The sequence below is a fragment of the Phlebotomus papatasi genome, chromosome 3 (genome assembly GCF_024763615.1).
Source record: "Phlebotomus papatasi isolate M1 chromosome 3, Ppap_2.1, whole genome shotgun sequence".
Lineage (NCBI taxonomy): Eukaryota > Metazoa > Arthropoda > Insecta > Diptera > Psychodidae > Phlebotomus > Phlebotomus papatasi.
In genome coordinates, this window is record NC_077224.1 from 1,736,480 (window position 1) to 1,763,169 (window position 26,690).

Here is a 26,690-nt window from a genome sequence, read left to right on the forward strand (position 1 = left end):
AGTTTCCTGGTTTCCCTGAAAACTGTACGGGTTCTCCTTGAGTTCATTGAAAATCACATTTGGGTTCCCTAGTTCTCTGAAAAATATAAGATTCCCGGAGTCCCTAAAAATCTATGGGTTTCCCGGGTTCCAAACTGCATGGAGGTTCCCTCAAGGGAGAGATATTAGGGTCTGGTGTACAGTTGAAAATGAAGCTCTTGGAAGTCTCTGGAAGTGGGAGTGGTCAAATATAAGGTTTTTTTTGTCTAATTACAGTGCCCGCTCTCTAATCCGGATCGCCGTAATCCGGACGAGTTATCGACGGTTACCTTTAAAATCATTTTGAGGTTATGTATGCATGTGTGTTCAGCAATGAGAATGAATTATCCTGTGAAGTTTTTGTTCAATAAATGAAGTATAATAGCATAGAATTCTCTAATTTTGTCTTTTTAATCTTCTTTAAAACTTTTATTCTAACTCTCGGAAAAAAAACCTTGTATTATATTTTCAAGACGTTGAACAAATTCAAAAAATCAAAAGCGGGCACTGTATGTATTTTTCAGATTACGTTACTTCTAGTTAAGATTTTTAATTCGAGCGGTAAACTGAAAAGGTTTGTTGAAATTTATAAGTTCAATTATGACAGTAAATGGAGCAAATACACTCGAATTTCTTATAGCTTAATTGTGTTGTAATTTTTCCGAGGAAATACTCAGCTAAATAATAATTTTCCTTAATTTTTACAGGAATTTCAAATTCATCTAATGGCTCACAACGCTCACAAATAATGACAAAGCTATTTCAGTTGACTTTGAACAAATTTGCTATATTTTTTTTCCAATTTATCATAAATATGTAAATATAAGGGTGATTGCATAAATTCATGGGACTTTTACGCGAACGTCGTTAAGGGGTGTCCCATAGGTCACCTCCACCATTTTTCTTCACCTTTTTGCATATACTAGAAAGGTTTTAGTCTTTAGTGTATTAAATCCCTTCAATGCCAAAAGTATTTTTCAAAAAAGTCGGTTTATACTTTTAAGGACTTACTAAATGAAGGACGAAAAGATGGGTTTATAATATTTCATATTAGAATAATTTTGAAAAGGTCTAATAAGAATTGAATAAATTGATAAAACGTAGGAAAACAATAATTAAATCGTATTACGCTATTTAGAAGAGCTTGGATGTGTTTAAAAGCTCTGTACATGGGTGCCACATTCTTTCACTTCAAGGAATAAGGGGAATTTTCTAAATGTAGCCATTTTTCTCCTGATAAGGTACCAGCGATCGTCAGTGTTTATCGGATCGAAAGGCTATCCCGCGTATCGGAATCCCGAAATAAAATGTATTTTAGAGAATTATTTGCTGCAATTTAGCAATGATTTTTAACTAAATGCATTATGTTGGTTCATATTTAATCTACAGAACCAATTTTTTCTTCCAGTTTTTAAGAAAATTGTTATTAATTGCCTCATTTATTAAACCACTGTATCAGAGTCTTATGGCGTCTACACACTAGAGAAATTGTGTCCATATTGAAGAGTTTTTCCTGCCCAAGCATAGGGAATTCACTTCAATATGGACATACATTTTTCTAGTGTGTAGAGACCATTAGCAAGATTAGCAAGAATTACGCCAATCATCAATTTCTTAAAATTTCGCATGAGATTTTGTGAGAATATGATGAATTATGTTTGATTAAAATAATTTACAAAACTGTGTTAATTAAAAAAATTAATACTTAGTGATTCAAATAACAGTATCAGTGCACCTTTTTATTTATGTCGACAATAAAAATGGAAAATAAGTTATTTTTTGCGAGCAAATACGTTCTGTTTCACTTGTTCCTCGGATCAGCACACTTGTGTTCGTGAAAAATTGCGCTCAGCGCCCCTCATGTCATATTCACGGCCATTATTGAATATTTTTGTTGTGAAAGAACTATTTACCAGTGAATATTTCATTAAGTTAAACAATTTTAAAAAGGTTTTTCGTGTAAGGATGACGAAAAAGCTTCACTGAAGCCTTATAGAGTGATTTGGATGTCAAGAAAGCAGAAGAATCCTCATCAAAAACGTCTGCCAATCCGTGGCTCACCCCCTTCCGATCCGTGGAAGACACTGCATCCTTGCATTTAAATTTAAACCGATATATTATTAATTTCCGTAAATATTTAAAATGTAAATACACGGAAATGGTTAAATGGATCACTAATGTATAAATTGGCATATGAAAAACAACAAAATTGTATTTTGGGTCTCATATTTTCAGCTAAATATGGAGCATGTCCCTTAACATTCCGACCCGTGGTACACTTCCCTTATGTTGCGGTGAAGAACCTTTTCTAGATCGATTGTCGGCAAGTGATAAGAAATTGATCTTATATATCAATAGCCAAAAAGATCCAGAAAAAAATAGCCAAGCTTGTTGCAAAAATTGATTAGTAAATCATCAAAAACCGTTCCTATTAATTTTAAAGTATTTTGAAACCAGAGTGAGAATCAAGCTTAATAAAAAGTGAAGATTACGTGTGAAGTGTAGTTGTTGCACTCGCACTTTTAGACTCTTGCAAATTTTTCAGCACAGTTTCAATACAGACACATCCTCTATTTTTTAAAAGTAGCAACACTAATCTGTTAGGAAAATTCAAAATATGTTTATCTCTTTCGTCTCCTCTGGGACAAAATTGATATTATTGTCTTTTGGAAAATTGAAGTTTGTATCCTTTGCGTTCTTTTGGGGACGAGAGTACCCATGAGTTTTCCAATTTCCTAGAGGCGGAAAAAATTCTTTCTCTACAAAAGTATCATATTTGACCACTAAGACTTACAATAAAGTGAGTTTACTGAAATTCGTTCGCTGGATATGTTGTGGTCCGGAAATACCCCTTTATCTGGCCCTAAAAAATCAAAATATAAGAAAAATTTTAAAAATATGTGTAAAAATTAATTTCTTGAGATTTTTTAAAAGATTTCCTAATTAGATTGTTCCTCAGATTAAAAGTTACTCTTTTCATAAGAGAAACTAATTTAACAATTTAATTTTTTATTCTCTCAACTGTTACTCAAAACAGCAAATTCATCCATAGAAATTAGGTAAACTTTTATTCTGATCTTTCCATTATTAATTTTTTTTCCTCATTTCTCAGATAATTTTGTAAATAACTTTTGCATTAATCTCAAATGAATTAGACAGGTATAGATAGTTTTGTATTAGAATTGTAGCTCTACTTCTATTTGTACTTGATTTTTTTACATGTATATGGCGTTTTGTCGATACAAATTATGCCCAACGCACAATAACTATGGTCTGTAAATATGTTTTTAAAATTTCCCATGAGAATGAGCGAGATGACTAGATCTATGTTTCATTCACTCTCATTGAAATGTCAAAAACATGTTTACTAAACAAAAGTTATTGTGCATTATGGCCAACGCACAATAACTTTTGTTTAGTAAACATGTTTTTGACATTTCAATGAGGTGAGTGAGATCTATATCTAGTTATCTCGCTCTATCTCATAGGAAATTTTGAAAACATATTTACAAACAAAAGTTATTGTGCGCTGGGCATTAGGCATTACAATAAATAATAATAATAATAATAATAATAATAATCAGATTAAATAAATTACTGATTTTTAAGTATGAGAAGTGCATGAAGTGCAAGAAGTGCTGGAAGTGTTGCATTATTTTCGAGAGTGTTGCGAAGTTCTGGAAGTGGGAAGGCCTCTTCCATACAAATCGTGGAAGTGCTTGGAAGTGGTGTACACATTTTCAACCAAATATCTCCCCCTTGGGTTCCCTGGGTTCTTTAAAAAAAAAAAAAAACGGGTTCCTGGGTTCCCTAAAAAAAATTCCTGGAAAAAATGTGTAGGTTTCTTTCGGGTTGTCTCCGAAGTGACCCCTTGGAAAAATTTCAACAAAATAAAATTTAGATTTTTTTTGCAAAGGTAGTTAATTTTATTAAGAGTATCTAAAAGTCTCATACAGAGATTAACAGGAGGCTAGCAACTCGTAGAATTTTGAATTGTGCTTGGTCAGGAAAATTCCTAAGCAAGTACTTCAGCTCCTGTTGTAGCGATTTCCATCTCCTCGCCTCACTTCATCCTTGAATTCATCCATCCTTCGTGCTCTGGCCAGGTAATCCACATCTTCAGCTTCCTCTAGCCTTTCCTTCTCCTCAGCTTCCAAATCTTCCTGCTCGAGTACATCTTGGTCCGTCATGTCCTTTCGACTCTTCTGCTGTGGCTTCTTGGGTGCTTTAGTGGGATCTGGGAAGATTCCCTCAGCGACACGTTGATCGTAGAAATCCTGAACAGTCATTGTGGGAAGACTTGGATAGCCCCGTCCATAGACAGCTTGCTGAACTGCATCTCTAGTGATAATTATCGGTTTCAGGAGAGGTCCTCTTGGGGCAGGTTTTGTCTCTTCCCGGTTTCCTGAGTTGCTTCTAAACTCGAGCATCTGTTTCTCCAGTGCTACGCTGGCCAGATCATCCTCACATTCCAGCACGCAGGATTTTAACATACTGATGTAAAATTCTCTCTGCTGATCCTCATCCACTTCCTCCCGGGCCATGGCCTCCTTCAGCAGATCAATCTTCTCCTGGAGCTCCTTTTTCTGCTTGTACTTTTGCATTTTGGCATTCCTTCCTTGAGCCATCTGCATCAGCATTGCCATTTCATTGGCCGGAGCGTCATTCCCATTGGACGGTTTGGCAACTTGCAGTGATATTCCCTCAGCAAGACCATATTCTGAACATCGTTTCAGGAAATCCTTGTAGTAGATTTCCGAAGTTGAAACAATCTCGCCACGATCGCCATTGCAGAGTTTCTGTGTCAATTGGGCGAGAAAATAGGGCAGGAGGAGGTATTTGAGATGATTCGTTGGAATCTCTGTGTATTTCTCATTGGAACTGAACATTCCAATAGCACTGACCAGGCGTGTCGAATCCTCAAAGAGCTTCATGCATTTCTTGATTTCCAGCTGCAGAAATTAGCAGGAATTCATGCAAATACGCGAAATGAATTAATAAACAATCATTTACCTGAAATTCTGGACTGTTTGTGGGATCATTCCTCTTGTCGAGATTCTGGAGGCAAGTGTATCCTTCCTGGAAAATATCATTAAGTGATCGATCGAGGGTATCTCCATCGACAGATGCCATTCCAGGACACTTTTCTTCACTGTTTCTCTAAAATTTTTACACAGTTTCACACTTTAATCCTTGCAGAAACGAACTAGGATAATAAACCGGAAGAAAAATAAAGATTTTCTGGATTTTTCGTAGTTTTTCTTTGGAAAATCACAACGCTGCGCAATGCAATGACAGTCAAAACAAGTGAATTGCGGCGAATGAAACATGAAACGTGAAAGGGTTGCCAACACTTCGGTGGCAGTTCCTCGAGATGCTCAAATCTCCCAAAACATCTCCTAAATTTCAGATCTTTGAATTTGAATATTCACCGGGAGCACCGGGCGGCACCGGGAGTATTTCCATCATTTCCATTGTCAAAAATATTTATTGCGTACGTCTAATAATTTTCCCATGCAATTTTTTTCTGTTGGATGGAAAACAAAATAATTTTCGTTTGTTTATCAAAATACGGAATAGGAGGATAGGGAGGATAGTTAAATGGTTCGAATGATTATCCCTATTTTTATTATCATTATTTTTAATAAAAGTCGATAGCTTTTCCACGAAAAAACCTAACTTTTTTCGTATAATTTTTTTTTGCAAAATCCTGAAAGTAGAAAGTATCTATTTATTTTAATTTATTTTATAAAATCTCTCGGCAAGTAAAACCAGTCAGTTCTATAATTATATTTTATATGGACATTTTTTTTAGAAAATTCAACAGTAATTTTTGACACAATTTTTGAAGGAAAATATCACGATTCGAGATTATTATTCATGAAAATTTGTTTCTTCACTGCAGAAAAAGATGAGAAATGCGTTTGTGGACGTTTCTTGGGATAATATTTAGTACATTTTTGTGGTAAATATCCCTGAAATGTAAAAGAAGAGTGTTTTTCTTGAGATTTCATTCCTGGTGAAATCCATCGCAGCTTTGAAGAAAGGAACATTTCCTCTTACTTTTTTTCTTCTGTTGAAAATATTTTTGAGATTAATGGCCTCTACACATTGGGAGAAATTTTTGTCAAAAATTGCTTTTTTGAAGGAAATTCCCTGCAGCATTGTAGGGGGAAACGTCAAATTTCTGTCAAAAACGCAATTTTTGACGAAAATTGTTCCAAATGTGTAGACGCCTTAACGCGAAAAAACTATTTTTATCCACAGCAAACTGCGAATATCGCGATCACGCAATATTCATGAAAGTAAGGACAAAGTTTTGAGGTTATATTCGCGTTAAAATCAATAGAGGCAAAAAAATCTGTTAAAGAAACATGTAAAAAGAAAAACAACAAAGTGAAAATAGTATGGGAAAGTCAAAAAATCAAGCTGAGATTGCGATAAAAGGGGGAAAAAATGTGGAATTGTTCCTTCCTTCAAAGCTCGGGATTCCACCAGAATGACATCTCCAGAAAAACACTCTTCTTTTGCATTTTAGGGAAATTTTCCACAAAAATTCACTAAATATTATCCTAAGGAACTTCCACAAACACTTTTCTCACATTTTATCAGCAGTGAAACAACAAATTTTCGTAAAAAACAATCACAAGAGCAAGAGACCGAAGAGACTTGGGAATATGTTAGCAATCTGTCAAAAATGTTTGAAGAAAAGAAACACAATGTGGAAGCATTTTTCTCCCAAAACTTCTTCAAAAATAGGAATTATTCTTTAAAACCTTTTTGAAATATTTCTTGATGAAATCAGTTCAAATGTGTAGAGTAGACACTTTTAGTCTTTAATTAAAATCAGACCTGTGCTCGTTAAAAGTCGTGTAATATCGGAAATTTTGTGTTAATAATTTTAATGGAAATTACATATAACCATACTGGTAACACTAATCCCGCTCATTCACGGTACTATGATAAATATTTTTGCGCCAAAAATGCATAACAGAAATACAAACTCATATATTATAGAAAGAAATTGTCCTCTTGATATCTTTGTCGGAAGACGGATAGCTGTTCACTACACACCCTTTTACTTGAATCTTGCAGAAATACAAAAAAATTAAATGAAAATATCACTTCAAATGGAAAGTTCTTAAATCGCACGCAATTCAACTGTGAGAGAGAGATAGAGACACAAATAACTCACTTTGCAAACGTCTGGAGGCGCTGCGGTTGCAAAAAATCTCTAAAATGCCACAAAATATTTTCTTTCCTATTTTATCCTTATTAGCAGGTCGTGTCCCTTCTTGTAATATGTATTTTTGCATTCCTTATTAACCAAAATAGTGTTGTACAAAAGGGTTTTTCTCAAACTTATCCTGAATTTTGGGACAGCTGAAAAGAATATGAGTCTTCCAGCTCAAAATTTCATCCCAATGTTTTTGTTGTAATATCGACAATTATTCACAATTAACGCAAAAAACTGTATTCAACTAAATTATTCAAAGCATTTTCTTGTGAAAATGACTTAACTCTAAGGAATTAACTCTTTCCGGACCACAACATATCCAGCGAACGCATTTCAGTAAAACTCACTTTATTGTAAGTCTTACGGGTCAAATATGATACTTTTGTAGAGAAAGAATTTTCTCCGCCTCTGGGAAATTGGAAAACTCATGGGAACTCTCGTCCCCTAAAGAACGCAAAGGATACAAACTTGGACAAACTTCAATTTTCCAAAAGCCAATAATATCAATTTTGTGAATTATTTTTGCGTGTCAAATGACTCCTTTACAATGTTGATCACTAAAACAAGAAGAATTATTGACCAGTATCTTGTGGGATGTCCAGGAAGTGCTGAAAAGGACACCCAGCTCCTGCTTGCCAACAGATTCCTCAAAATATTTCACAGAATAACACTTTAACACACATTTCTCTCAACAGGATGTTATTGCAGACACATTAAGCTTTCTCAAGAGCCAAAAAACACTTCCTGGACAATCAGAATTCACCAAAATCTGGAAAAATAGGAAAAACTTCCCCGAAAGCAATCTCCTTCGCTGCCAAATGTCAAAATTATCGGCCATATTGACATAAATTTCGCTCCTGCTTGAATTTTCTTACAAGGTTGGTGTCAAAAAGCAAATGGCGGACATTGGCTGGATAACCTAACATTTGACCTCAAGATTCTTGCGGACGAGAATTCCCATCAACTTTGAACAAGTTTTTTGAAAATTTATGAAAAAATTGTTTTTCGAATTTATGTAATCTGTAATTGATAGTTATCATACTTATTGGCCCCAAGAGGTTTTTCTTTATTCGGGTCTAGAAATATGAAAAAAGTCACAATATGTGCAAGGAAGCAGAAAATCGAAAATTCACGATTTTTGACCAAGAATATCTTAGCTCAGGAGTTAATTGGGATCCTGCAAAAAATATCCTAGATTTGGACATCCTTATAGTTTGTACTCATCCACAAGAATCGGAATTTTATCGTTTCTAAATAGTCTAAAAAAATTCTTTTTTCCATGGGTACCCAGAGTCCCAAAGGAGACGAAAGAGTTAAACAATTTTCACATTAAAAAACCTCTAATTTTCTCTACGTGAATTTTCGCGGCATTTCGAAGAATACCAACAGGCACCACCAAATTCTCTTAGGCTTTTCTTTTAGCTCAGGCCTCAGGCCTGGTCCTAAATAATTCTCCTAACTCCTAGATCAAAATTTTCGGACCTAAATGCCCACTCGAATCTCCTAAATATAGGGGAAATCTGCTAGAGTTGGCAACACTGCGTGAAACATGGAAAAACAGGGAATTTCAAGTAACTCAAATGCAATGTTCCCGGATGATTTATGCTTGAGATAGGATAATATCTCCCCAATGTTCCTATTAAAACGATAAAAGATAATTAGAATTGTCTTTGAGTGCTAGAAATTACGCAAATTCAAATAAATAATTCCAATTAATGAAACATAGAAGCATCATTGAAACATCAACCGTCAAGTACGTCAAAAAAATGTTCAGACCTGTCAGGTGGCTTTCCCAAAACCTCAAGTCATTTCCATTTATCCAGTCCTTTCAGCAACATTCGCGGTACTCAGCGTCTCAGACAGGTAAGACTGTGCAGCTAATCCTCGCCTCTTCAGAATCACATAGGATTCCAATTGGCAGTTCAATTGGAGAAACCCCGGAAGGTGTCCATATGCCTCCACGTGAGACTTCAATTGGCACCTTCTGTCTGGGAATTCAATTTATTGGATTAATTCCATTTCAAGATTTCCTGCAATTGAGCCAATTGACTCTCAATAGATCTATCCACGGAATCCTTAACTTTGTGAATTTATTTCCAGTCTACTTGGCGAAATACGGTGTGAAAAATATGCCTCACAGATATCCGGAAGCTCGTCGGGATTCCTCGAATGTTGAGGAGTTTTTCGGCAGGAAGGTGAGATAAAAGGGAAAATTTGACTGAAGAATTAACAGAATAATCAAGGAATTCCTTGCCAATTTCAGATCACTGACCATTACAGATGGCTTGAGGATCCGGATGCAGCCGAAACTGAGGCTTTTGTAAAGGCCCAGAATGAGATTGCACAGCCCTTCCTCGAGAATAACGACGAATGGAAGGTGATCAATGAGAAATTGACAAAATTGTGGAACTATCCCAAGTACAACTGCCCCATGAAGTATGGGAACAGGTACTTTTTCTCCCACAATTCAGGCCTCCAAAACCAGAATGTCCTGTACACAGTGGACACTCTGGATGGGGAACCAAGAGTCTTTCTGGATCCCAATACACTCTCAGAGGACGGAACCGTGGCCCTCAGTGGCTCATCCTTCTCCGATGATGGCAAATATTTTGCCTACGGACTGAGTGAGAGTGGATCCGATTGGATCAAGATCAAATTCAGAAATGTTGAGACTGGTGAGGACTTTCCCGAAGTCCTGGAGAAAGTTAAGTTCTCGTCAATGGCGTGGACAAAGGACTGCAAGGGCATCTTCTACGGCAGATACCCAACTCAAGAGGGAAAAACCGATGGATCAGAGACGCTCATGAATGAAAACCAGAAACTCTACTACCATCGTGTTGGGCAGCCCCAGTCAGAAGATGTCCTCGTGGCAGAATTCCCAGAGAATCCTTCCTACAGAATGTAAGTCATTTCATTGTTCTTGAAATTCTTCGGATTTCTAATAATTTTGCATTTTCCAATTGAATAACCCTCGTTAATTGTTCTTTACAAAGTTACAATACCAAGCTATTACGCGGGAAACTCATTAAAATCTATGCATAATGGAAAATTTTATTACAAAAGAAATATGATGAAGTATTAAAAAAGAGAGTGATTCATTACAAATTTAATGTATCTTCCAATATATTTCGAATTTTATTATTATTGGCTAAGATTCTTTATAAACTCACTCAGTGATGGGATTTACCTGATGGAAATAAATACCGTGAAGACGCAAATTTTTCAAAGTTATCCGGCTCGAAGGACCAAATTTATATTGAAATTTATCTCATGTAAATTAAATGAAAACTTGTTGCTAGCACTTGACTTTGAGAATCCCTGCTTTACCTGTTAAAAATAAGATGAAATATTCTACGAAACATGTATAGTTGATATGATATTGCGACGATCCCTCCGTAAAGACGCAAAGCTTAATGTACGAATGCCAATTTTCGAATCCTTGCGTCTTGCTTCACTGAGGCTTCAAAACTGTGAGAAGATATCAACTTCAGCAAATTGAATAAACAAATCAAAACTGACTAAATTGTTAGAAATTTTAAGACAAATTGAAAATTATGCAAAAACGTGACGAGCTTTTTCGAGAAGATTTGACAGAAGAGCGAAGTGAAGTTGGCTGTAAGACCAACCCCACAGCAATGCAATCTACGATTCTCCTTATGAATGTTCCTGGACTTGTCCTTCAACACTTAGTTTGAAAGCTTGCTAGAAATCCCCTTGCGGGAAGACCTTGCTCCTTCATGTAGCTTCAGTTCCCAGCAACGAAAGTTCGCGGTTGGTACCACAGTACAAGAATACCTGAACAACTACCAGTCACCTTATGGGAATTTAACATAGCGTGACCCTTTGTGACTACTAGTCAATGCACATTCAGTGACGCTGGAGCGGTGGCCACCGCACTGAATTAGAAGAAGTTCATCATGGTGGCCACCGCGCTCCGAACAAATTAGGAGACCGCCACCGTCGTAGCCTATTCAACCGCGAATCATTTTCGTTGCTGGGTTTTCATTTAAAATTCCCTTCGGAACTTTTTTTTCTACAATCATTCTAAATCCATTTCCTAATTGATTTTTGTAATATCAAATTTTTTGTAAAGACAAAAAAAAATTGGACAAAAAATTGTTTAAAATATTTTATTAATGTGGTGTTCTTGCTCGTAAATTGTCCAAAAATACGAATTTAATGGATAATAATCATGAGAGTCTCAAAAGTCTAAACCGATTTTGATTATTCTTTCATTTTTGACATGTTTTAGCGTTTTTTCAAGGTCAAATGTTAATAGCCTCCAAAGAACGTATTTCTGAACCGAATATAGTTGTGTATGGGCTCCTTAAAAAGGTTTTAAAATTTGTGACAATACTGAATAGGTTTCAATCGGTTCCGAACCGGTAATGAGCCGATTATAAACCGATAACTAATTTTTGTTTAAAAATCAATTGTATTTGGAGATTTGTTAAGCGATCATGTTACAATGTTTGTAAAAAAATACAAACTGTTACGAACCTTTTTGTAGGTTACAAAATTTACGAGCATTTCGTAAGTCCCCTAAGTTCCCTTTAGGAATTCACAAACTTTAACGAACAGTTTTACAAAATATTTGTTTCTGTGTATAAGCTATTTTTAGCGATCTTTTAACTGATTTATGAATCAATTTAAACTGATTGTGAACCGCGTGAAAGTATTTTTGAGATACACGCAAAGCATGGGACGTTTTTTGGCATCCCTTTTTGGTACACGACCATTTCTTTATTGGGAAAATAATGTTGCCTAAATGCAAGTTCTTTCAAGAAGAGGTTTTTTTTTTTATTGATTTTTAATAAGCTTAAATGCATAAAGATTGGAATAGGACCAATGGGACCTTGTTTGAAAGACGTTTCTTTCGTTGAAAATCCTCGAAAAACATTCTCTTCGGAATAACCAAATTTCAAATTTGATTCACTAAAATTTTGGCCACGCCCTTGCTATGAAAGCTCTCATTTGGAGTGATTTTCCATTACAGTCAAGTGTGCTAATCCGGACGCTTCGCTATCTGGATCGTTTATGACTAATCCACTTAAAATAATATTTTTATTTTTATTTCCGTAATATAGTCACTACAGTAACATTATATAACTATTAAAGTTTGAGTAAAGGAAAAGCAAAAATAATATTTTTATCCATTAAATAAGTGAGTGTAATCGACTCATTTCAATCCTGTGCCAACTGGGTTCTTCACTGAATATTTTCTAGCAGTGATATTTTCGCTAATGACAGCTGGTTGATTGAAAACATTTATTGCGTTTTTTCCTTGTGAAAAAAGTATTGTAAATCCAAAGGTTTAATTAAAAGTGAATTAGCGAAAAGGCGACCCAGTTAGTACATGCTGACTTATTTCATTATTATCATTATTTTATAAATTTTCTTTAATATTTTTGATAATTTTTTTTAACATTATGTTTCTGAATGAAACAGTGAAGAATTCTATGGATTTAGAAGAAGTAAAAAAGAATTTCATCAGTCCAAAAACAAGCGTTTAAGTAGCACTCTTCGGAAAACGATCCAGTTACCCCACTTTACTATATGCCTTGGATGTTTTTTGTCGTTTCGCAGATCCCTGATTTGAAATATTATTTTTATTATTAAATTTTTGAGGCTTTTTTTTAACTCTTTCCGGACCGCAGCATATGCTGCAAGCCAATTTCATAATTTTTTAATCAAAAATATCTAAGCTCAAGAATTAATTGAGGTCCTACAAAAAAAATATCTTACATTTGGACATCCTTATAGTTTGTAGTCATCCAAAAGAATTGATTTTTTTTCAGTTCTGAATAATTAAAAAACACTGTTTTTCACTGAATATTCATATGCTGCTTTTTGGGTACTCAGAGTCCCAAAAGAGACGGAAGAGTTAATATCGCCTTTGGATTTTATAAATCTTTTATATCTCTTATCAATAGTAGGCAATTCATATCAAATTCTTTCAGTCCATTTTCACTCAAGGCGGAACTCCCTGTATTTTCTTGTCAAGGTCTGACGTCCTTGAATAAATAAATAAATCTCTGCTTTTCAGTGGTGCCGAAGTGTCTGATTGCGGTAAATACTTGGTGCTGTCAATTGTGAAAGACTGCCGGGACAATTTAGTGTACTATGCGGATCTGGAGAGTGCCGGTACTATCAGTGGGAAGTTGCCCCTGACGCAGATCATTCATAAATTTGAGTCTGACTACGATTATGTGACCAATACTGGCTCCAAATTCGTCTTCCTGACCAACAAAAATGCTCCCAATTACCATCTCGTTTGCATTGACTTTGATGATCCGGCGCCGGAGAAATGGCAAATTCTGGTGAAGGAACATGAGACAGATGTCCTGAATTGGGTTGAATGTGTCCATGAGAATAAATTAATCTTGGGCTATATTCACGATGTGAAGACGCAATTGCAAGTGAATTCACTGGAGACGGGAGAACTCATTAGGCGCTTCCCTTTGGACATTGGAACGATTGTTGGGTGCTTCGGGAGAAAGAGTTCATCAGAAATTTTCTACCAATTTGTGTCATTCTTGACGCCTGGAGTAATCTATCACTATGACTTTGCGGACGAGAGCAGAGAACCGAAGGTCTTCCGGGAATGCAAGATTCAATTGGAGGGTTTCCGGGCTGAAGATTATAACATCGAACAGGTATTCTATCCAAGTCGAGATGGCACAAAGATTCCCATGTTTATCGTGCGGAAGGCTACGGAGAAGAAAGAACCGCGTCCGTGTCTCCAATATGGCTACGGTGGCTTCAATATCAGTATTCAGCCCACTTTCAGTATCACGGGACTTATGTTTGTGGAATATTTCCAAGGGGTTCTTGCCTTTCCCAATATCCGCGGCGGTGGCGAATATGGTGAGAAGTGGCACAATGCTGGACGTCTGCTCAACAAACAGAACGTCTTTGATGACTTCCAGGCAGCTGCTGAATACCTCACGGCCAATGGGTACACCACAAAGGCTCAATTGGCCATTCAAGGTGGCTCAAATGGAGGTCTCCTTGTTGGAGCTTGCTTACTGCAACGGCCAGATCTATTTGGGGCTGCAGTAGCTCAAGTTGGCGTCCTGGATATGCTGCGTTTCCATAAATTTACCATTGGACACGCTTGGACCAGTGACTATGGGAATCCGGATGAGAAGGAGCACTTTGAGAATCTCATCAAATATTCACCGTTGCACAATGTGGTCACACCAGGCGATGCACAGCATCAGTATCCGGCCACGCTCATTCTCACAGCAGATCACGATGATCGCGTGAGTCCACTGCACAGTCTCAAATTCGCTGCCACAATTCAGCATGCCGTCAAGGAGTGCCAATGGCAAACCAATCCCATCCTGTTGCGCGTTTACAGCAAAGCAGGCCACGGAGCGGGGAAACCAACTACCAAGAAGGTCAGTGGCTCTTTTAGTTTTTTCAAAGAAAATAATAATAATGCTGGCACAACATTCCATGAACACTGAGAGAAATCCCAAAAAGTTAAACATTCCGGAAATGTTTATTTTATCCTGCAGTATTGATCCGAAATCGGTGTAAATATTACCCTTTCTAGGTGTATTAGGGGTTAAAGTTACCCTTAAAAAGGTGTAAAATTAACATTTAAAAAATGTTGATATATATTTTTACACCTATAAAGCAGACCTGTGCTCGTTAAAAGTCGTGTAATATCGGAAATATTGTGTTGATAATGGAAATTACAGAGCCATACTGGTAACACTAATCCCGCTCATTCACGGTGCCATGATAAATATTTTTGCGCCAAAAAGACTTAACTGACATAAAAACTCATATAGAAAGAAATTGTCTTCTTGATATCTTTGTCGGAAGACGGATAGCTGTTCACTACACACCCTTTTACTTGAATCTTGCAGAAATACAAAGAAATTAAATGCAAATATCACTGCAAATGAAAAGAGAGAGATAAAGATACAAATAAATCACTTTACAAACGTCTGGCGGCGCTGCGGTTGCAAAAAATCTCTAAAATGCAACAAAATATTTTCTTTTCTATTTTATCCTTATTAGCAGGTCGTGTCCCTTCTTGTAATACGTACTTTTGCATTCCTTATTAACCAAAATAGTGTTGTACAAAAGGGTTTTTCTCAAACCTATCCTGAATTTTGGGACAGCTTAAAAGAACCAGTGATAATCCTAGATTAGCTTATAGAGGTGCGATTCCTTCATTGCAAATTTGGATTGTGGCAAACTCGAACGATATTTATAAATAAATAATGCAAATTTCGTTTAAACTGTATGCAACTTATTATCGTTATTAATGAAAAAAATTGGATGAAAAATGCATAAAAGTGTCTGAAAATTTTCAAAGTCGATTATCTCGGAAACTATGAGAGATAGAGGCCTCAAACTTTACGTCCGTTTAGAACCTCTGTCAGCGACCCGTGAGAATCCGCGAAGATATTCATAACCCACGAAAAATACGAGCCCCGCGAAAATCCGCGAAAAAAATCGCGGATCGCGAATTGTATATGTAATCTTACAAATCTTCGAATATAGGCTCACTATGTAGAGAGAGAGAAAGAGAGAAAGGGTGAGTGAGAGAGTGCTATATGGAAAAGCTTGTCCGACGCCGCTTCTCCCGCTTTTTTTTCCCACCAAGCAAATTTTCTTCAAATTGAAATCTTTAAAGTGAAACATCTCGAGAACCGTTCGACAAATGTCTTAATTTTTTTTTAAATTGGTCTAAATTTTCTGGGCTACAACATAAACATAAAATTTTCAAAATCGCATGCTTAGATTTCGAGATAAACTACAAAACGTGATTTTTAACCGGTTTAGAACCGTTTCAAAAAACTAATAACACAGAAATCGTCGTACGCGCGCGTAGATAAATTTTAAAAAAATATGAAGATATCTCTATCCAATCCAGAGATATTGCGTACTACGGACGGCCGGCCGGACGGCAGCCGGACCCGAAATTGCCGGCTTATGGTTTTCGGCATCATGGATGTTCAAAATATATACCCTGTGAATTTCAGCTCGATCGGAGCACTTTGAGAAAATCCGAGGATTACAATAGGTGTGATTTCGATAGAGTTCGAATCGGTTCGAGCAGTAAAAGCAAGGTCTCATGTAAATTTAAAGTTGCTTAAATTTACCTGTTGCACGGAATACCGTTATTTTATGTAAAATGTTAAAGCTGCGACACTGTTGGAAAACGTCAGATTTTTGGGGCACCCACAAATGGGCATTGGGCCTCCACATTTCTAAATCCGGCCCTATGCTCTTTTGGTTTCCAGCTAAGCGTATAATCCACTGAGTTGACGGGAAAAGTCCAAGGAAGGATCAACAATAGGGAAATCCAGAAGTCGTCGGGAAGAGACAATCACTCAGGGAAACACATCAACTATCTCCAGAGCTTTCGGCTCGGTCTCCAAGCCTTCATCAGTGGTCAAGTCTTGCAATCTTTCTCTCTGAGACTCGTTTCTTCCCGACGACTTCTGCATTTCCCTATTGTTGATTGCAATTAACGTCGCCACAGTGGGGCAGAATAACCAAAAAGCTGACAAAAACCCCAAAAAAAATTTTCGAATTTTTGAAATCTAACACCGCCAAATAATAGTTGACTAATGTCCTCATTAGTTGAACTTGGGAATCTAAATGTGACCTTCCTTTACCCTCCACCCCTTCCCTTCTCTTAAAAAACGTGTTTTTGGTATATTTCGAAAACTACTCATCCGATAGTTTTCATTGTCACATATGTTTTAGAGGTTGTCCAGACGGATGTTTCGTCCATACATACCAATGACCTTGAAATATTTCTTCGTGTAATTTTTCAAGGTCAAATGTATTACGCTTAAAATATTCATTTTATTACAATCAATTTCATCAAAGTATGATTTTTCAATAACACTAATTTATTGATTAATGAATGTAAACCTATTTAATGCCATTGACACGTTTTTGACATATATATACTTCAATTCCAAATATCATTTTAAAAATAATAAAAAACGGTTTAGATTACGATGAAAATCACACACAGCTCAATCATAAAACGGCAAATGAGCTTATAATCACGCACACCTCAATCATAAAACGGTTAAGAATGCGCTATTTTATGCGCAATCCTAAGCGTTTCATAATTGAGCTGTGCGTGATTTCAAGCGAATTTACCGTTTTATAATTGAGCTGTGCATGATTTTAAGCGCAATCTTGACCGTTTTATGATTGAGCTGTGCATGATTTTAAGCGCAATCTTGACCGATTAATGACAGAGCTGTGCGCGTTTTTAAGCGCATTTCTAATCGTTTTGTGATTGAGCTGTGCGTAATTTTGAGCGTAATCTTAACCGTTTTATGATTCAGCTGTGCGTATTTTTTAGCGTGATCTTAACCGTTCTATGGGGTGGGGGTAATTTGGGTAAGTTAGTTCGATAGAGAATGCTAACTTGTGGGGGAGTCACCGAAGAACGGAAGTCAATATCTCTTACCATTTGTCAAATGGTAAGAAAAGTTGAAAAAAAGTCGATTGTGCGGAAATTGCTCTCTTGGAGTTCGAGCAGTTAAAAAGACAGCACCTGGGTTTGGAAATTTGACGGCCTCTCAAATGAGGCCAAATTTGACCAAATAGGGTGAAAAATAAGATCTTAAGGGTGATTGACCTTTGACCGTAAAAGATACAAAATGGCGATTTTTTTAGTCAAAGATTTCGAAGGATGAAATGTTCAAATGGACTACCTCCAAAACACATCCAAAAATGAACGAAATTGATTTTAAAAACATTATAAATTAAAAAAAATGACCACAGAAAAGAAATAAACGAGCTCTCAAACAATTGTGTTGCAGATCGAGGAAGTTACGGACATCCTTACGTTCCTCAGTAAGAGTTTCCAGGCTGCCCAGTGTTAGAGGATTGAATGGAGGAGGTACTGAGGTGGAGGGATGAGTCAGCATTTCATCCATTCTCTCACAATTCGTGAGTGAAAATTGCCATAAAAAAAGTCTCGTAAATTTTGTATCAATTGAATAAAGAATTCTTGCATATGAAAGTAATAATAAATAAAAAACAGTGAAAATACAAAGAAGAGTTTCTCTGAACCTGATTCACTCCCTATCTCACCTGTATGATATCACTCTGACTGATAAGATAAGCGACCAATTGAAGGAGACACCCAGTTTAGGGGAGAAAAGCTCGACTAGTTTTGTGCGGAAAGTGCATTGGTGAGCAACGAGAGTGAAAAAGTGTGATGAAAATGTGATGTTTTCACAATGAAGGCAATAACTGTGATTATTTTTACAATACTTTGTGGATCAGTGGCGGGAAATTGTGTTTTCAGCCGTGTTAATTTTCGCGAAAAAGCCACATGCCGCCGTGGAAAGTTGATTGAGGCGTATGTTTCGGTCAAGAGTACCACAGAAATCCTCGATCTCAGTCACAATTCCATCTCAACACTCAAAGATAATTCCTTCTACTACGTCCCGATCGTGATGAACTTGTCCCTGGCACACAATACCATCCACACGATTTTTCTGGATGCCTTTTCGGGGCTGCCACACCTGAAAATGCTCAATTTGTCTCACAACTACCTGGAGACATTCGATAAGAGAATCGTGGAGAGAAATACCGCTTTGACGGTGTTAGATGTGTCAGAAAATAATTTTATCAATCTCAATGGTGAACCATTTCTTATCAGTTCTTCACTGGAAGTAAGTCAAAATGATGCAGAAAATGAATTTATGGCCTAATACCGTGTTATTTGCACCTCTATCGCAGGAGCTCTATATGAAAAATGCCAAATTGGTTCATTTAGTGGAGATCTTCAATGATTTACCCAAATTGAGGACATTGGATTTGTCAGGGAATCTCCTGTTTTCCGTCAATCCACCGAGTTTCTTCACATTGAATCACCTCAAATTCGTCAATTTGCAGCACAATGTTTACCTCAAATGCGATTCAACGCTGCAAAATCTAATAGAATGGTTCACAAAGAGAGACATTGACTACGAATCATTCAAATGTGGTGAGTCAATTGCTCAAATCGACAGAGTTATGATACTTTGCCGATTAATGTACAGGAGGGTGAGACATTCCATTCACTAAAACTTTTTTTCAAAAATCTAAGGAGATTTGCGAGAATTGAATAAGCACAACTATTAGATAGCAAATAAGCAAAAATAGTTCCGAAATGTGTACCGCAAAAAAGAAACGAAACCATACTAAACTTCATCAGAAAAATTTGTCTTCTCACTGCTCAACACTTTTTCTAATCATGAAAAATCTCAAGGATTTTTCTGACCAAATCTCCATTTCCCTGCTTTCTCCAGAATTAAAGTAAACTCCGAATAGACAATCTCAGGGAATTATTTGACCAAAATACCAAAGTTGTTCAGAAGATTTCTCCTGGTTCCCCCCAGGAAATCACAGTCACAGATCTTCTGGGATTTTCTTCTGTTTTTTGCTAAGAACGCCCAAAATACACGAGTTGTTCAGAAAATTTCACAGCCAAATCGTAAAACGGTTACGAATGCGCTTAGAAACACGCACAGATCAATCGTAAAACGGTTAAGATTGAGCTTGAAAACTAGTAAAGCTCAATCAATGTTTTATGATTGAGCTGTGCGTGTTTTTAAGCGCAAAGTTAAGCGTTTAGCGATTGATCTGTGCGTGATTTTAAGCGCGACTTTAAGTGGAGGAACCAGAAAAAATCTTCTGTTGGGTATTTTTGGCGTTCTTGACAAGATACAGAAGGAAATCCCAGAAGATCTGTGTAGATCAGAACATCTGAGTCTAGATGGAGGTACTAGGAAAAATCTTCTGACGAACTTGGGTATTTTGGTCAAATAATTCCCTGAGATTGTCTATTCGGAGGATACTCCATTTCTGGAGGAAGCAGAGAAATAAAGATTTGGTCAGATAAATCCTTGAGATTTTTCATTATAAGAAAAAATGTTGAGTTATGAGAAGGCGAATTTTTCTGATGAAGTTTAGTATGCTCTCGATTCCTTTTTGCGTTACACTTTTCGGAACTACTTTTTTATGGCGTAGCTTTTTACGTTGCTTTTTTGCTACGGGTCCCTCAATTAAACGATATTATTAAACCAGGGGCCCATCAAACCCTATAAAAAGTGAAGTGAAGATATTTTTTACTTTTCCTTGTAAAAATTTTGCAGATATTGTACCGCAACTTAAACAAATTTGCTCGCAGTTATTGCAGAATTTTTGCTAACATTATGAAATATGTATTTTTAGATAGCTTTTAATGCACGATTTTTAAATATATGAAACTGATAAGTCAATTCTCTTTAGAAAAAAACTTGCCAATAGTCTTCGGTGCCTCTATGCAAAAACGTATGGAAAAATGAAATGTCGTGAGGCCCCCTGATTAAACTGCTGCACAAATATGCAGGTTCTAACTAAACTGATACCTGCTTGCAGTCCCTAAAATGGTCATTTAGTTATCAGATAAATTTCTGTATTTCTACTTTTAATGGCATGAAAATCCTCAAAATCGTGGAATTAAGGGGAAGTCTGCAAGATCTTGAATTGCAAGATCAAAAATCGTTTTTTTTTTTTTTTAATTTCTTAACCCTTTAAGGACGATTGGAACACCGGACGATTAGACGATTGGTTATTTTTTTTTCTTATGTCTGTACATAATTGTAAAGTAGAAGGTTGAAGGAATCTAAAATATGTTTTGCAAGTCTCTATTTTTTATGTAGTAAATATTTAAGGGCATACCCAAAGCCAAAAAATGTCGTCTCCATACAAATTGCCAAATTAAATATTCCAACGATAATAGTTAAAAATTCAACTTTGTGCTAAAAATAAACTTTTTGTTACGAAAACTGTTGGAATTATTACTAACTTGAGGAAAGGAAACAGAATGAAATCGCAAAACAGCTAAATTGCATAAAAGGGTGTCTTTTAACGCCCCTACTAGCAAATAAAAATTTAATTCACATCGTGGACAATCGGTGGTAATATTCGGATACCATTAGAGCGAAACTGAGCGTCATTTTTATCATATCACAATTGCTCTCCTGATCCATTTAAAATAGCTAATATCAACATTTTAAGAACTAATGAAAAAATTTATCAACTACCCCTCCGAATTACTTAAAATTCAGCAAAATAAGATTAAATGCCGATTTTTCAAGTAAAGTTTAAATATAAAAAGCATTTTTTTTTATTGTAAAATCACTTTTTTTGGGATATTATTCTCAAGATAAAAACTCAATTTCCTGTATGAAAAGATGTATCCCAAACTATAATACACTAGTGCCAGCTTCAGACTGGAGGTTTAGCCCAGTTCCTGAAGGTTTCAAAAATCTAAATAGGGGGAAGTGGGGCACCTTTGAAAGTGGGGCACCTTTGAAATTGAGATTTTTCACCTATTTTTAAATAAAATTAAGCCTTATCGTGATATAATTTAAGTGCACAAATAGATTGAGAAGCTAAATTACATTATGATATGGCTCAATTCCACTTAAACATGGGAGAAAAATCCCAATTTCAAAGGTGCCCCACTTCCCCCTAACAAGCAATTTTATTGATTTTTCAATATCTAAATGGATCATTTGTGCTTAATATACAATTCTAAACAACAATTTCCTAAAAAATCATACCTGATAAGGAATTAGAGGAGTTAAGCCAGATGACTAAGCCTAAGGTCTGAAGCCCGTATAAGCCTTAGTGACTAAGGGCTTAGAATCATCGAATAAAAGTCCTAGGTAAATTTCCTTTACCTAATCCCTTACTGCCAAATTTTACAAGCTAAATATTCTTGAGGGCCTGAGTCTATTTAGGCCCTTATACAAGCTTCAGACCTAAGGCTTAGCTATCTGGCTTAACTGCTCTAATTCCTCATCAAGCATGACTTTTTAGGAAATTGTTTTTTAGGATTGAATATAAGGGCAAATGCTTCATTAGATTTTGAAAAATCAATAAAATTGCTTGTTATTAAGATTTTTGAGACCTTCAGGAACTGGGCTAAACCTCCAGTCTGAAGCCGTCATTAGTCATATATCCATGAAATTCTCCACCTTCCCCTATTGATTTCGTTTTGCTAATTCTGTTGTAATTTTTGTAAAAATCATTTGGCAGTATTCCCAAAGAAGAATAGCATGTTTGAGCGAATGGAAATGCTGCCATCGCTAGCAGTTCCAGAAATATCTTCCGAAGAGTCCTCAGGAGAACTGAGTGACCTCATGGAAGGTGATAATGAAGAAGACTACGATCTTCTGCTTCATCATCACAACAGAGCATCAAAACTCGATGAAATGTACAAGATTCATCATCTGAAAACCTCCTTTACTGACTGCCTGGAAATGCATGAGGAATTTGTGTGTCATTTGCTGACGACCTGCAAAGAACAGTCACAGCAGAATGCTATTCCAACTCCACCAGAACCCAAGAAGATCAACAGTTACTTGAGACATGCATCTCTCATTCTCTTTGCACTGGGAATTTTCCTGGGGGCAATTGTGGGTGGAGTATGTTCAATATTCTGGGTGAAAATCTACAAAAACTGCAATCAGAATCTCACTCTGAGGCGAGAACTGAGATCCATCATTAGGGATGCTCGGGAAGATTTCTGTGAGTTTATCAGAGAGAGCAAGTTAATTAGACAAAACTTAGGATTTTTCTTTTTTTTTCTAGCCTCTTATCACGAAGCCTCTCGGCTCAATTATCCTGAAGATCCACCACGGGAAGAAGCCCAACGGCAGCCTAGGCGGCCTAGGAGATGCACTAGACCTGCACCTCAACCCCCCCAACTGAGTCAAAACAGGGAATTAATTGAGAGCAATAATGCTTTCCATGACTTCGTGACGGATCTCTTCTCTCGTGGTCGCCGTGGACGCTACCTGGAGAATCTTCAGCATCGCGGAAGTACCCTCATTCGCCAAATGAGCCGCAGCACGCTCAATCTCTTCCAGAGATCTACTTCGCAACGTGCCACGGCTCCAGAATCACCAACTTCCTTGGCGGATATTCAACTTGTGGACACGAATTACCGTGCCTGCTCAAGTGGAGAACGCTCTGAGACACCCCCACCACCCTACAAAGAGTGCTATTCGACAAAATCTTAAACATATTGTTTTAATTATTTGATAAAAATAAATAAATGATAATTTTAACTAATTTTTAAATTGCAATTTATTTTTTCAATAAAACTCTAAATAGAATTCTTTGGGATTGAATAATCGGAATAATCCCTTAATAATAGATATAAATGGAATAGAAGTCCACTATTTCACAATCAATCACGGAAAGATTGACTTTAATGGTACGACTTTAATCCCAGAATTATCCCAAAATTTCTTCAATTCGTCTTCTAAAAACGAGTGGGATTGATTCTAACCCAATCTGGATTTGGAATCTGTAAATTCTAGAATTCTTTGGGATTGAATCCCACAATCAACGGCAACATCTAATGCCAGAAGTGTATTAAAATTTCTGCAATTCTCCTTCCAAGAACAAATGGGATTAATTCTAATCCAGTTTGCGATTGATTCTCTTCCATTTTTCGATAGATTTTACCGCATTATTGGAATTGATTCTATCAGTTAAATTCTAAAAGTCTTTGGGATTGAATAATACCTTAATAAATCAACGGAATAGAAGTTTAGAATCCCACAATCAATCATAGAAGTATCCTTTTAATGACACGATTTTAATTCCAGAAGAAAACTAAAATTCCTTCAATACACCTTCTAAAAATAAGTGGGATTGGTATTCTTCCATTTTGCGATAAATTTTATTCCATTATTGGAACAGAGTTTTTCAATTAAAATCTAGAATTCTTTGGGATTGAATCCCACAGTAATCACTAAACTAAAGGATCGAAAGGAACAAGTGGGATTAATTTTGTCCCAATTTACGTTTGATTCTGTCCCATTTTACGGTATATTCTTTATTTATTTTATTTTTAAAATTTAAATTTTAGAGTTCTTTGGGATTGGACAATCCCATAATATATAATCAAATAACTAATCAGAAATCGAGATGGAATTTAATCACAAATAAGGTACAAGTACAAACAATTCCATAAAACTATAAATTATTTTTAAAATGGGATATGCATCCGAAATATTTTCGAAAATTCAATCCCACAATAAAATATAATCAATCCCAAAATGGGATTGAATTTAATCATCGAATTAAAATGGTAATTGGAGCACTTTTAGTTCCACAAATATCCGAAGACGCGGCTTGTTCTGGAATAGAATCATGAAGCAAAGAGGCACTAAACCAAACAAAATATGAGCTAGAACATTTTCATTTTGTACGTGGGGAAGTAACTTTCGCAAAGTATTTTAATTTAATCAACGCATTGCAGTTTTCTTGGCAAAATTTACCCCAAGGGTCGTCTTTTATATTTGTACAATGTCTTCGAAAAATAGCACGTAAATTATGACTATGTTCAATTAAAATCACTACTTAATTCTTTACCCAAGCGGCATTTGATATCCAAATAATATATGTCTCAAATGTAACTAACATATTTTTAACGTTATCGTGCTATTTCTAAAAAATATAATGTATGAACATAATGGAGGTATATTATCTGAAAATTATGTGGGTTGTTGAAATGTATGAGACAAAGATGGGTCCAATGTACCATCCATTGGAGAATACCCACAAAGAGGTGGCAAAGTCCATCAGGACTATGAAGTAGCGGTCCTGATGTTAGGATCAGAATTGTATATAAACCCAGGAAGAAATAAACGTTCAGTTCAGTTCACCCCAAACCAACCATCAAATTACTTCCACTCGGATGCCACAGTTGTATGCCAAAAAATAACGTAAACTAAAAAAAATGTATTGAAAATATCAACAAACAAGTCAAATTATAATTTATTTTTTAGTGAAAATGTATAAATCTGTGTCGAAAATATCGCAAGTCTATTTATCTTACATATTCTTGCTGTCATGTTCATATAATGTCGTAAAATTGTATGAACATCATGTTTTGATATTTTTTAGTTATATTTGTTCCGAAAAGGAGACAACTTGTATAGAACTTGTGTTCTTTTTATATAATGCTGCCGGATTGTCAAATTATGCTTTGTTTACTAAGCAGAGGTTCATCTTGGTGTGAAAATTTGTGAAAAACGTAATGTTCAACATGCATTAATTTTTCGTTAAAGCTAACATTTTCTTTTTTTAATTACAGTGTATCGAAAGTACAAGCATTAGAACAGCTTTCTGGCCATTTGACGTGAAACTAAATTGCAGAGAGTACTCACAATGCAGAAAAAGTTCATGAAAAGCATAATTTTTCAGTGTTTTGACATTTTCTATTGTGTAGTGATATAATTGTTATAAAGAATCCATATTTTGTACACAATGTACAACATAATAACAAAAATATGTAAAGACGTATTTCCTACATATTTGAGTTATAATGTCTTTATTTTATTGGAATAAACAATGCTTAAAAGAAAAATAATGCAAAAACATTGATATGTACCGATATCTGTCTAGAATTGTGTTTAAAGTGCTATATTATGTTAATTCACACAGTTAAAAGCTAAGATTTATAAACTTTTTAAATGATATAACGAAAAGAGTGATAAATTCATTGAATTTTATTTTCTTTTTTCAATTTTATTTTATTTTACAACTTTCTCCTGAGAATTTCAAGTTGAGAATGGAATTTTGGTCACTAATATTGTGTCCTCTATCGGAAAACAATCGTTGCATTAAACGTATATACACGATAAAAGGGCACGAGGCTCTGGAAATCTGACTGAATTGGTAAAGATAAATAATAAATTATTCATTCGAGAAAAATATTTGAGCAAGTCTTAGGAAAAACAGAAAAATTGACAGTTCTTCATTCGATTAATAATATTGGTATTACAGAGTGATTATATTTTATTCAGTCGTAAACGATTTTATGCGGTTATATAGAAGAAATTTGCAAAGTCTTCGAAATGAGTTGACTTAAACGGTCAGTGAACCAGGGTTTCTGCCGTTTACCTGAGGAGGCTGGTAATGGTAAGTCAGCGGCATACGCAACTTTAGCACATATTTGGGAAGTAAATAAATTTAAAAAAAAATTTCGTATGGATATCAGACATTTCTACTCAATTATAGAAATAAGTGCTCCTTGGGTTGTGATTGAAGTATGAATCGAACACATACAAGTTGGCAGACAGGGAAAGGCTGTGGTTAGTCCTAGAGGAAGCTCCAGTTAGTCCGGCTAATCGTTGGCCGCATTTTTTGTATCGGTAACTTTGAGCGTACAAGAAATCCTTAGTGAGTACTAAACAGTGGACCACCTCAAAATCCCTATCTCCCAGGAACACATATGAAGACCTATGACCTCAGGCTTGCAAAGAAAGCCTGTACGACGTGATGGTAGGAACAGTAGGAACGCACCGACAACGGACAAGTTGGATTTAACCACTTTTTCCGGGATTGGGAGACAGAGGAAAGATGGACGAGGCTTTAGATTGAC

General features: G+C 35.9%; 3 protein-coding genes across 3 annotated transcripts; 2 read left to right on the top strand and 1 right to left on the bottom strand.

Moving 5' to 3' along the window:
* Positions 1 to 3,914: 3,914 nt before the first annotated feature.
* Positions 3,915 to 5,346, bottom strand: LOC129806437 (immunoglobulin-binding protein 1). Its single transcript, XM_055855029.1, has 2 exons — positions 5,032 to 5,346; positions 3,915 to 4,970 (listed from the first exon to the last, which is right to left on the bottom strand). The coding sequence occupies exons 1-2, from the start codon at positions 5,149 to 5,151 to the stop codon at positions 4,047 to 4,049; spliced, it is 1,044 nt and encodes a 347-aa protein (XP_055711004.1). The 5' UTR covers positions 5,152 to 5,346; the 3' UTR covers positions 3,915 to 4,046.
* Positions 5,347 to 8,985: 3,639 nt separating this feature from the next.
* Positions 8,986 to 18,305, top strand: LOC129806422 (prolyl endopeptidase). The gene is made up of 5 exons (XM_055855005.1): positions 8,986 to 9,118; positions 9,356 to 9,450; positions 9,519 to 10,156; positions 13,302 to 14,658; positions 18,070 to 18,305. The coding sequence occupies exons 1-5, from the start codon at positions 9,022 to 9,024 to the stop codon at positions 18,130 to 18,132; spliced, it is 2,250 nt and encodes a 749-aa protein (XP_055710980.1). The 5' UTR covers positions 8,986 to 9,021; the 3' UTR covers positions 18,133 to 18,305.
* A 115-nt stretch (positions 18,306 to 18,420) lies between these two features.
* On the top strand, positions 18,421 to 23,365 carry LOC129806427 (uncharacterized). Its single transcript, XM_055855017.1, has 4 exons — positions 18,421 to 18,930; positions 18,998 to 19,244; positions 22,328 to 22,819; positions 22,883 to 23,365. Exons 1-4 carry the CDS (start codon positions 18,493 to 18,495, stop codon positions 23,311 to 23,313), a joined length of 1,608 nt encoding a protein of 535 aa, XP_055710992.1. The 5' UTR covers positions 18,421 to 18,492; the 3' UTR covers positions 23,314 to 23,365.
* The last annotated feature ends 3,325 nt before the right edge of the window (positions 23,366 to 26,690 follow it).